The sequence below is a fragment of the Xylocopa sonorina genome, chromosome 7, assembly GCF_050948175.1.
Source record: "Xylocopa sonorina isolate GNS202 chromosome 7, iyXylSono1_principal, whole genome shotgun sequence".
Taxonomy (NCBI): domain Eukaryota; kingdom Metazoa; phylum Arthropoda; class Insecta; order Hymenoptera; family Apidae; genus Xylocopa; species Xylocopa sonorina.
In genome coordinates this window covers 1,504,863-1,518,036 of record NC_135199.1, presented here as the reverse complement: position 1 = coordinate 1,518,036, position 13,174 = coordinate 1,504,863, and the positions used below count along the sequence as shown (strand labels likewise).

General features: G+C 33.0%; 1 protein-coding gene across 7 annotated transcripts in view; it reads left to right on the top strand.

Annotated features, from left to right (window-relative positions):
- Tomosyn (syntaxin-binding protein tomosyn) overlaps positions 1-12,912 on the top strand; it is a 51,923-nt gene extending 39,011 nt beyond the window's left edge. For 3 of the 7 annotated variants that reach the window (XM_076898676.1, XM_076898674.1, XM_076898672.1), the window contains 9 exons: positions 4,203-4,327; positions 4,591-4,710; positions 4,876-5,001; positions 5,137-5,346; positions 5,663-5,771; positions 11,346-11,429; positions 11,765-11,860; positions 12,110-12,234; positions 12,538-12,912. In XM_076898676.1, the coding sequence (XP_076754791.1) occupies positions 4,203-4,327; positions 4,591-4,710; positions 4,876-5,001; positions 5,137-5,346; positions 5,663-5,771; positions 11,346-11,429; positions 11,765-11,860; positions 12,110-12,234; positions 12,538-12,800 (1,258 nt within the window). In that variant the 3' untranslated portion in view covers positions 12,801-12,912. The remainder of the gene's footprint in view (positions 1-4,202; positions 4,328-4,590; positions 4,711-4,875; positions 5,002-5,136; positions 5,347-5,662; positions 5,772-11,345; positions 11,430-11,764; positions 11,861-12,109; positions 12,235-12,537) is intronic. The other 4 variants (XM_076898678.1, XM_076898673.1, XM_076898677.1 and 1 more) reach the window with 2 other exon arrangements.
- The last annotated feature ends 262 nt before the right edge of the window (positions 12,913-13,174 follow it).

Genomic DNA, 13,174 nt, shown 5'->3' with positions numbered 1-13,174 from the left:
GTACTAGTTGATCCATTATTTTTATTCGATGCTAAGCAAAACGAAAACACTATTACAAGATCACTGCCATATAAAAGCAATCTGCATATAATCAACACTGTTTTCTGACTTTTTTATTCAACTGGAGTAGTAGAACCTCCAAATAAAAAGATATCTAACAGGTTAAAGTATTTTATTTTTGTCATCAAACGTATTTAAAACAAAATGCTTTCAATTTTCAACTACATTAATTATATGTAGCCCAAATTTTTTGTGTCTATAATTGTATTTTAGATATTTATATAGATATTTATATAGATATTTATACAGTACAGGTAACATTTTCTAAAATTATATTTTAGAAGAACATGTTATTCTTCCGTGTACTATTGGATTAGAATTCTGTTCAAAAAGGTAGCATACTCTAGAAATTATTTAATTTTTGTTCATTAAACCATGTAAATATTACAACTTTTTATACATATTTTTGTAGATTATATTATTTATTGATACATATAAATGAGTGTAAAAGATGGTATTTGTTTAAAATGATGGTTATTTGTTTAAAAAATACAAATATCAAATTCTTTTTTTCAGTAAATGTTCCATTATTCTATTCCGCTTATTTCTGTATAATTTGCATCGTTTAATATCTAGAAATTAAATAATTTCAGAACTGTGCTATTTTTGTTGTTCGCAACTGTTCAAGCTGCAACACCTTTTTATATATAGAATATGGATTATTTATTATTCAAATACGGATTATTATTCTACAGCAAATACAACGTTATTGGTCGTCTAGTAAAGTATATAAAATTGGTTTAGAGATAACAAACAGTTTTAATCTCGTTTCCCGTATTAAATAATTCCAATTTTTGTTTCGAAATTATTACGTGAAATAGGATACAGAGTTTTAAATATAACCACTTGTAACATAATTGACAGATAATCGATATTTATTCGAAGAGAAAGACCAAGAGCGAAAGGTTCTTCAATAATGGTATCAGAATTTAAGAGTGGTATTTAAGACTACTTAGCCCGAGCACGACCTACCTATAGGACATATGTATCTTCTCTACATTTGATCTGTCGCTCATTTGTAGATGAACGGGATGTGCATGTTGCCGGTAACGCGAAGAGGTACGATGGTCGTTGGTGGTAGTGGTTGCTGTGATAAAGGTGACCACGACGATAATAATAGCTGTAACTCCTGCGGTAACACTGGCGGTGACGGTGGTTGCGATAGCGCGAGTAGTGGAGGATCTAGCAGTAGTGGTGTGTGCGTCCCCCGATCGGGTACTCGCAATAACATGAATAGTGGCGGAGGTGCAAGCGGCGGCGGAGGCAGTGGAGGTGGCGGCGGCGGCGGCGGTGACGACGATGTCGCTGGTTCGAGTTCTCGCAAATCTCTTACGGTCGAGCAACGTCAAACTCGTGCTCAGGGTATAAGAAAGCTCCAGAAGTGTCTGAGTACCACTACTAACCATTTCGAGCTGGATTCTCCCTCGTTGAACAACTTTCCAACGACTTCGTTATTCTCGAGCCACCGTAGCGCCGAGATACGAAGCTATTCGTCGACCGCCTCGCAAGCTCCTTACAACTACCAGAATATTCTCTCCAACACCAGACAGTATAACAGCTTCGGTAGTATTATACAATGAACTATCACCTTAAATACATACAAATCGCTATACTAATTAATGTAGATTACCGATTGTTTTCTATGTTACTGTATGATATTAAGTCTATCCTTCTCTGAGTGTTTCTTTCCTCCGTTTTCTTATTCCTTTGATTTCGTTGTTAATAGAGCGATTCTTGATTCTTCTATGATTGATTGAACGCGATTAATGGAGATCACATTTCTTGAACAGCCTTACGCATTTGTAACCAGTTTATTGTACGCGTTCTATAATTATATTTGGAGAGATTAGAATTTATTAAGTTGACCAATGGTAACAGATTGTGAGACTTACTATATAATATTTGCAACTTCATTGAATTATATTTATATTTTAGTATCGTGCCATCTATTTATTATTGTTATTCAAATTTACAGGAACATTTCGATTCTTAACAATTAAGCGTATTGCACATTGAAAATATTCAATTGTTTTTTACATTTTTACTTTTAATCTCCGATTTTCCTATACTACTATTTTTCTGACAAAATTAATTCAGGCACTACAAAGCTCTAATTTTATAACAGTCGCTGTTTTCAAGATTGGTCTTCGTTATCGTACCTTTTTTTCGCTGTCTGATTGCTAAATACTGTCTGGTCTTTGCTGACTTGAGTGTGAATACAATAATACTCAGCAGACTTTATTACTCTGCATCACATCCTTCTTCCCAAACGATCTGTTCACTAGCTCTTGATCAAATCACTTTTTTAAGAAAAAAAAAGAAAAAAGAAAAGAAAGAAACGAATGGCACATCATCCAATTTGCGTGGATTTCTAATTTTCACTCTGCACCACCGACGAAAAGATATTTTCCCGCCGATCTCTTTACGATCTCTATCTATCTCTGCCTCAATTTTCAGTTGGCTTTTTTTTCTAATAGATGTGGCCTAACGATGATACGTTGAACTGATTCTTCCGCTCAGTGTACACTTCATTGAACGTCGAATGCACAGGATGTTGATAAAAACGAGTGGTGTAGGTCTTTTATTGTTTTTTTTTCTTTAATATCAGTACAACACAAAATTGCGTTGAATAATAGTAATTACTTACTATTTTAATAAGTACATTTATACAATTTGATAAACATTTTTATTAAATCTTGTGCGTACACGTATGTATGTATACTGGGTACATTCGGAACGTAGACTTCAGGGATGTCGCAGAATGCCTTTTTAGTGCAAATTGCATAATCATATCCTTGCTACTAAAGTTTTCTTTTTTCCTAGAGTCTATGCTATTTGAAATTTGTATGTTTTCAGTTTTTAGGGACCAGGACATCCCTTGTGTTCAAGCTTTAAAGTGTCTTTCAGAGTGTGGACTGTGTCGAACGTGTTATTATTTCATATAAACGATTACTGATGCAATTCTTAATGTTTCAACATAACCAAGATGAAATCTTTAGCAATGCATATCGATGCTCTGGAAGAAAAATGGTGCGAGTGTTCACTTTGAATATTTTTGCGTTCCTTAATTCAAAAGTTAATCAAAGTATGCATCCTTAAAAATTGTTTTAATTGCAGTATATCTAATACATTTAAACATGCTTTCATATTGCTTTTTTCAATTATTGTAAAATTACTATTATGTGAGCGTGTCATCGATCTTTCAGAGAGCAACGATATTAAGATATTATGCAGAGGAAGAAATTTGATTTAATCGATGTCTTTTTAAAATTTGATTCTTTGTACGAATAAAAAGTAATATCTTTCGATGATTAAAATGAACAAGTTACTCGTTTATTAGTAGAATAACTTATAGTTAACCTTAATTGTGCAATTGTTATATCAGTTGTTAATCATGCTGTTGTTATATCAGTCAGAAATGAACTTATCATTGACTTATAGCTATCTAATAATCAACGCGAAACGAAATGAAAGTGGGATCGACGTCGTTGACTTGATTGAGTTTTACGTGATTTGCGCATGATGTATCGGCACGTAGTGCCCGAGATGTATCCGCTTAAGATTGAGACTGACTTTTTGATTACAATTCCTCTTGTTCTTTCTAGTTCATTTTTCTTCTTCTTCTTCTTCTTCTTCTTCTTTTTCTTCTTATTTCCAATTTTTTCTTGTGTGGCGTTCTACCAATTCTGTGACAGAATAGTTACACGTCGGTTCGACTTGATGTATGTTGAAACGAATGAAAGATGTTACTCTGTGAATATGTCCTATCAAGAGAGGTACCTAGTCACGATAGTTGTTGTTGTTGTTGCTGTTGCTGTCGCTGTTATTATTATTATTATTATTATTATTATTGTTGTTGTTGTTGTTGTTGTTGTTGTTGATGTTGTTGTTATCATTGTTCTTCTTGTCATTAGTGTCCACTGTTCGAAACATTCGAGTTTTCTACAGTTTTTTTCTTCGAACACTCTGACCGGGACTCTCTTAACGACTTTATTTCCGTCTATCTACAACCGGTGAATGCTGAACTGTCAGAGAGATGTTCCATTGTTAATAGATGTTGCATGCTCGTACAATACGTTCGTGAAAAATTACGCTGTGCGTAATGAATTATTTAATTTTCTATTTATTTTCGGGACTGCTGGCCGGGTAGACAAATACGACAGTTCATTTCAACGGTCAAGGAGCTCTAGCATGTCGTCGCTCGAAAATATCAGCACAGAAACCATCAGCTGCCTTACATTTGCAGATTCCTACACGAAAAAGAGCGGTACGTGTCACGAATAGATGGTCTATTTTAACATTAGAACTATCGACAATGCCCTAATTCCTCCAAAAGAAAACAAAATAGTAGCTGTTAAAAAAAATACTGTGTGTATGTTTTATAAAAAAAATTATAGAAAATTGCCAAAAATGTAAAATTATGTTGAAATGTAAAATTATCCTAAAATGGTAGTTCTGGTGTTAAAATGATTGTCGAACCGCCTATAGTTGTTTTTATTAATACAATATGTTTATTGTACAATCCTTCAGATACCAGTCCGGTACCAACTCTTTGGATCGGCACATCTTTAGGATCTATACAAACGGTGATATTTAATACACCAGCTCGTGGAGAGCGACATGCTCATCCAGTCGTTGTTTCGACGTGCAGTAAGCATCAATATTTTTATTGCTTGACTGTGTAAAAGTTACGTGATACCGATAGGTTTTTCCTGTTTGCTTACGTAAACACCATTTCTGTTTTTTTGCCTACGTACGAAACGAGAGATACAGCGAGATTTCAAAATAATGTATTAATTATTTTATTTTTTATAGATGGATCTACGTTTAAGTTGAAGGGGTGCATTCTGTCGATGTCCTTCTTAGATTGTAATGGCGCCTTGATTCCATACTCCTACGAGTCCTGGAAAGACGATAGTATGGAGAGTAAAGAGCGTAACAGTACGTTTTATGTGAAATGATCTGAAGCATAATGAAAATTAAATCGTAGAAAATAGGACATGATACTAATTATTTATTTGGTAGGTAGAGGCCATTTTAGTTTTTACTAACACGATGCTTCTTTCGACCTTACAGGGAGTCAAGGAAAATGTACGAATAATCGGATGTCACCATCGATGAACGCGCAAACAACTACAGGAGATGGTTTCGAAGATCGTCAGTTCGTCGTATTAGCATCTGAGAAACAAGCAAGGGTTGTAGCGTTGCCATCGCAAAATTGCCTCTACAGGCAACAACTGGCTGAAACTCACATTGTGATCAAAGCAGAGATTACGTCTTTAAAAGGTATGCATTGCCATTGCTCTTTGCCTTTGTACAAGCATTTCATTTAACTTATCCTTAATCACTGTAATTTAATTGTATCGCAAGCAAAATGTGCAAATAATAGTTTCATTTAGAAAATATTAAGCAGTATAATAATTATGTTACAGTTGGTTTAATATTCTATATTTCTAAAAATACAATATTTTAAACAAATGTTAGTTAATGTTTTAACGAAGAAATGAGTAAATTTGATTTGCTTTTTAAACTTAATTTAAATTTATTTGATTATGAATTTAAATTTAATTGATTCGAAATGACGACACTTTTTATTCTTCAGATAATGTATGCCTTGTATGCTACGTTTCAAATGGGCACATAGCTACGTACAGTTTACCAAGTTTGAGGCCGCTAATAGACGTCGATTTTCTACCTCTTATAGATTTGAGGTAAGAAGGACAATAATTTTCTTGAAATTAGCATAGCGGCAATATGATTATTATTATTATATACATATAGCACTATATGCTACTGCAACGTTACAACACTGCAACACATTATATACGTTGTTCGATGTAGCGTAAACAGCGTATGTCTCGTGAGATTATTTTTTTACCTGATATTTCTAATTGATGATTCTCGGAATATACTATTGTAATGAGGAGAGTAAACATTTTAAGTAGACACAGTGCACAAATGAAAGCTTTAACTATTGTTACTATTGAACTTCTTCAAGATTTCTATTTTTAGAGCTTAGCAAGAGCAAATATTAGCAAATATTGAAGCTTTGAAATTTATATTTGTATTTTTGTAACATTCTTACTTATGTATATTGAGATGTGACAAGACTTTGTGGTTCAAGTAATAAGGTATTGTAAATTTTTTTAAATAAGAAATAATATCGATGCTAATTACACGTAATAATTTTATTTCCATTGCACAGGCACAATGTTAATTTTCATCCTCATATATGAGAATGGATCATTAGCGAATGAATTTTATACTACACTGTATTATATAAAAAGCATATATTGTTTTAATCTATATTGTACTAATTATAATACAACAATTTTCGTTGATATATAAGAATGAAATATCTATAATTAGGGAATCCAGGTAAAAATAATAAGATAAATAATGCAGCTGCGACTTTATTGAAACTGCTTCCTTTTTCATCTAATGCGTGTACCTGTGTCAAAAAGAGGGCAGTGTTTAATTGTTGATATAATTAACTATTGGTTTAAATTAAAATACGTATTTTGCATCCGTGATTATTTATATCGTGTACGGAAATGTTCTATAAATATTATCTGTACAGGGTTCTTTTATTGGGTTGTCTGGAAAGTTTGCGCAACTCTGTTCCATAACCTTCCTCCATCTTTCTGATAACTTGAAAAATTTGTCTTTCCAGAACTTCTCAAGTTTATCGGCGGAAAACTTTTCTATACGATTTTTTATTTCTATCAAGGAGTCAAAGATTTTTCAATTAAAGCGATATTGTAATAGGTTGGAAATTTGAGTGCACGAGGTTTAGTGAATAGGATGGAACAGAGCTCCAAGAACTTTTGTCGAGTTGCCAATGACATACGAGGCTGTGCAGTTTGCATAGGCCGTTCGATTAGCTATTTCCAATTTTTGTTCAATTGCTGTCTTTAACTCATTTATGTGGAAGCAATACTTTTCTTAATTTATTGTTTGGTAAAATTTTATAATGCAGAATTCTCTTCCATTCCCATCAGATACAAAGTATAACTGTTTTCCGATGAAGACCGGCGTTTAAAGTGCTTAAAGGTGGATTATTTCGTTTTCCTCAAAATCTTTTTCAGTCAACATTGTTATAAATGATCCATTTTCCATCCGCCGTCATTTACTTGCTTTAAAAACAGTGTCTCCTCGTTGTATTTATAGAGCGAGTCGCAAATGGAAATATGATTCGTCAGATTTTCCTTCCTTAAATATGGGAAACCCATACATCAAAACGGTTTATATAGCTAAATACAATATATAACCTTCATAATATAATAAAATATAATTCATAATATAAAATATATTATATAGCCTTCATAAAATGCTTGTGAACGGTAAACTTTGATATTTTTAACATTTCTACTAATTCATGTGTCATACAGCGTGAGCTATTCTTGATCAATGTTTTAATCTGATCTTCATCTGTGGTGGAGGACCTACTTGAGCGTTCGTGATCTTCAAGGTTGAAATTACCAGCTTTAAACCTAACAATCCCACTTACGCATAGTTCCTCCAGCTACAGTATCTTCGTCATAAACACCGCATATCTTGTTTGCCATTTGTGTGGTATTTTTGTCTTTCCGGTAAAAGAGAACCATTAAATGCCTATAATGCACTTTGCCTTCATATTCAAAGGCGTATGAAATTGACAAAAATTAATGTATCGTAATCAAAATTTTTTACAAATATGTATATATATTTTCAATCCATCTGGTGTATTCAAACCTGTCCTTATACTATCTACTGAAAATCGACACGAACTTTCCGGACGACTTAATGCTGGGACAATATAATAAAAGGATTATTAGCATTCATATCCAAATGGAAGCATAGAATGATATATTAAACATTCCAGGAAGATTGTTTCTTTATTGGTAAAGTTAAAAGGCTATTTTTATATTTTTAAACGGAAACACAATTTTTTCCCATAAACTCGACTATATGTAGTAATCAAGACGTCATATTTTTATTTGTAAAATGTTTTAATTTTTTAATATTTAAAATCTTTTCGATACGTATACATTTATTTATTTATTATTGTAATTCTTTTTCCACCCAAATTAAAACCTAGTAATTATGGATTGGTAAATTTCATACCATTTAATAACAAGTGTATTGGTATTGTATTAGAGAAACGCAATTAATCGTTTAACTTAAATTTAATTTCACAGATAATAATTTAATTTATCCGTACATAAATTAGTTGAAACTATTTTCATGATAACTTTAATTAAAAATCGTTGAAATTTTCTTACACCTTAAACTCGAAAGAATTCGAAAATTTGTTTCACTTCATAGATGAACGGTGCATCATGTATTTTGTAGTTGAGTCTATGTTCAGAATAGATACAATTAATAAACATATACAGTGGGTAATCGATTAACGAAGACTTCGGATAGCAAACAATTCGGACAATAAACACGTTCGCAGAAAATTTTAATGTTTGGGCAATTCGAATCTTGCAGTTTATTCGTAAAATTGTATTTTACTTTAACACTTATATACATAACTTTTTTGTGTGCTAGTTGATTTTTGTTTTCGACATTATTCTAGTTGCTCTTTGAATTTTTTATATAAAATGATTATATAAAGTGATGATTTTCCCATTAATTATACATATATTAATTATATGTAGTTATATATTAGCACTTTTATTTTTAAATTAGAAGAAGAAGAAAAATTTGTTTCGCCAACAGTTTCTGATAATATTATGGGCCCTATGAAGAGTGTAATATCAAGAAATATGCTCACTATAAAAACTAAACAAGAGATAATAGCCTAGATAGAAGGTAGGCAGAGGATGTCTGATGCTGCTAAACAATATGCATCGCACAGCTAAGAAAGATATAATCAATGGAAAGCTAGAGAAAATTTTGAAGAATGGAAAAAACAAACTCTGCATTTGTCTCATGAGAAGGTAGAATTTAAGGCTACCACTGGATGGTTTGCAAAGTTTAAAAGGAGATCTGACATTAAACATGTGATAATGCATGGAGTATGCTACTACAGGAGGAGAATATTGTTTACAACAAATTTTCAGTTGCGATTAAACTGGCTTATTTTGGAAACGCATGCCAAACTGTATCTACATTACGAAAGATGAAAAAAATATTTCGGGCGAAAGATCAATTGGCGTTACTTGGAGAAGTTAACGCTAGTGGTGACATAAAGCTTGAACCACTTCTTTTTTATCATTCTGAAAACCCTAGAGCATTTAAAAAAATTCTCTTCAAAGAATAGCTGTTTAATATTTGTACCCCAAGCATCAAAGGTTACCCTCAGACTAATCAATTGCCATTAAAATCACTGTTAGTATTGGAAAATGCATCGGATCACACAAAAGATTTTCCATGGCTGACAGTTCAACTTCTGCCTTGAAAGATTACCTATTTGATTCAGTCAATGGATAAAGAGATTTAAGATATTGTACTCGCTCGCTGTTTCATCGGTGTTTTGAAGCATGCCAGTTTTCCTCAATGATAGTATTGGAAATATTTTGGAAAGTTAAATTTGATATTCTTGAGGCTTTGCGTCTCATTTAAAAGGCATGGTTAGAAGTCAGTCAATGACAACTGAATACTGTTTGGTAAAAATTGTGTTCGTCATCCATTCAGGGAGACCAAGATGATGTCCCTAAAATTATAGATAATAATTGTGACAATTGCTAGAGATCTGGAATTGGTAGTGAATTAAGATGAAAATGATCTGACGGCAGAAGAACTCTAAGAAAACTCTGAAAAAGAAGAAAACGAAAAACGACCAATGCTGACATCTGCTACTAAGGATCTTCTGAACAAATGGGAGGATGTCAGAACAATAGTTTTAGAATGGCAACCAAATTATTTCGAGATCAATAGGTTTAGGGATCTCTACAATGTCTGTTATTAATCACTTTCGAAAAATCTTGAAGAACAGAGAAAAGCAATAGACATTAGACAGATTCTTTAATTTTCTACAAACGAAAAAAAACTAAAATAAATAAACGTAGTATAAAAAATCATTTTTATCTTTTTTTTGTATTTCCCGAAAGAATTAATCAAATTCCCCCCAAAATTATGGTATATCGATGATCGGATAACAAATATTTTATTTTAACGCATTGTGTTCGTTAACTAATCACCCACTGTATTTAAGTCTACGACACCACTCTAAACATGGAATAATTAATTACATTTAGTGAAATGATAATAAGCAACATATACAGCATGTAATTTCTTTACTACAATAACGTTTACTCGTTAACTCTTAATATGCTAATAGCATGCTTTTTTACGTAGGACGCATTATACGATATTTGTACTGTACCATACATATCTTTTAAATAGTTAGCTGAAAAAATGATTCTTTTCTACTGTGCTATCGAATTGGCAGTTACTTCTTCTTAAACTCATAGCAAATTTGCATCCCTAATATATATTATTCTTTGTGTAGTATTCCTTCTGTGTGTATAGTGAATAATAAAGAATATTCATATTCTAATTAGTAACATAATGTTAATTGTTTAGTACGAATATATACGTGTATGAGTGTAGGAGCGAGTTTGCATTTGTTTTGAGTTTTGAATCGATCGCGAGTTGTTTAAAAAATTTCGTAGCATTGACAAGTGCCCCTTGGACCTCTTTCCTTTCGTCTCGCATTATCACTTACCACTCGTTTCATTATAATTAAGTTTTAGTAGCAAGTGCTGTGACCCTTAATAAAACAGTAAAATAACAATCTAATAGAATATATAGATTTTATATAAAATTATTTATTCCATATCTATTGTGTGTATACAAATCTCTTAGTAATTTTTGTAATTTACCTCAATATAAAATATTGTTGTATTGTTATAGTTTAACAAATCTTATTAACAGAACTAACAAATGTTTTGAAATTATTCTTTTACTGCTAAATGATATTGTCATTATATTTTTATATAGAACTGTATATAGCATTCGTAATTTTTCTAACAAGAATATGAATATTTTCTCAATTCACTGTACTTTGTTAAACTTACAAAGTCTGTTTCCACAACAGCAAGTTTCCTAAACAAAAATTTACATTTTTATTTTCTACCTATTATTGTTTTTGCATCGGTTCTCTTTTTTTAATACTTGGATAAACTGGGATCGTGTATTCAAGCGAAATACATTTATCAGAAGAATCTTTTAGACATATATGTATATATAAATTCGATGTTTTAAGGGTTAATATTGATTATTGAAACTAAATTTCTTTTTACTGGTGTATGGCTTAACGCTCACTTTTCTACTGTCTCTATAATCTCTAACAGTTTTCAGACTACAAAACATGGCATTGTAGACCCCATGTTGTCCATATGGGGTCATCAACTCTTTGTTAATGGCGATACCGATCAGTAAGTGATCTATAAAATACACCTTTCACAATATGTATTTTATATAATATGCAATGCCTTGCGTGCTGTATACATTACATTTCTTTCGATTGTATCATTACTTTTTATTCCTATACTATGTCTTTGTCACTTTATAATATTTCTGCAAACGTCATTTGACGAGTCGCTTCGATTGTCATTACTATTTTAATTAGACGGTGGAACTTATTTAAAATATGTTTGTGTCTGCACATTATTTGAATTATGGGACTACATCCCCCGATACATTCACACGTTTCGTACGGATTCTTCGGTACGAACAAATACCGTAGTAACATACCACATCTTTCTTACAGAATTGCAAAAACTATTTGTCTGAGCAACCGGGGCCACGGCTTATACCTTTCATCGCCCACTGAGATTCAGAAGTTCTCTGTATCCAGTCAATTTTGGTACGATTCCATCTTTGATTTGGTATTTTTGCCAGGCGTAATCGACGAGACGCACGATCGATTATAAGAATATCGATTAACGAATAATTAATAGCGCAAATAATCAACATTTCATTATGCTTTTATCTTCGAAATTATTTAACAAATAGGAAAATACACGTCAAACACTTTTTGCATAAGAAATTATACAACTTTGATTTAAATTGTATAAATTTATAATTTCAAATACTCAAAATTAACTCTTTTCAGTGGTGAATTAACTGAAATGATGGGCGACTTATTTATTGGCCACGACATGCCCGAGCCGCCAAAAGAGAGTTTCTTTAAAGGCCTCTTTGGCGGTGGATCACGAAGTCTCGATAGAGAAGAATTATGTAAGTCTAACAAACTGTAGCAATAATATTAAACCTTCAAAAATGATGTAACGTTCATCATTAAGTCCTCCTATGCACCCAATTGAATAACATGCTATAGTACTCTAATTATTTCTTGTACCAAATCCTACATAAAAGTGGATTTCTACAAACACTTATACATCAAATTCCTCCAATGACATTAAATAATATCACAGAACAACATCAAACATTTTATATAATAGATCCACACACGTGGACATTAATAGGATTTTGACCAATAATTGGAATTAACGTAAATATTTGAATTTCTCTTATTCACAGTTGGTGAGTCTAGCGGGCGAGCGTCGCGCACAGTAGCGAAACACATACCAGGACCGAACGCGGCGGCGGAAGGTCTTCGAGAGCGCGCAACGACCGCCGCGGGCGAGGTCAACATGGCGCATCAGATGGTCGTCGAGCGTGGTGAGAAGTTGTCGCATCTCGAGGATCGGACGGCCCGTATGATGGCGGAAGCTGAGAGTTTCTCACAGTCCGCACACGGACTGATGCTCAAGTACAAAGACAAGAAATGGTATCAGCTATGAGAACATCGGTCCAGTTCAAATTGGATTTGGAACGACGTACGAATCTATTGCGATTTAGCGTTCACCTACAAGTTCTGCCATCGTACTAAGGGCTGAGCAGAGACGACGGAAACTAGAGGATTTGGGTAATTGCAAACTTTACACGCGCGCACAGGAAACATATTAAGCGCGCGCGAGAGAGAGAGAGAGAGAAAGAGAGAGAGAGAGAGAGAAAGAGAGAGAGAGAGAGAGAGAGAGAGAGAGCGTGTGACCGTCTGGTTTCGAATGAATGAATGCGTGGGTGCGATTCGAGGGAAGTATGTGTGTTTCAATACGTTTAAGAAAATAGAAAAGATGAAAAGAAGGGGCGAGGGTGAAAGCGAAGGAGGGGACAC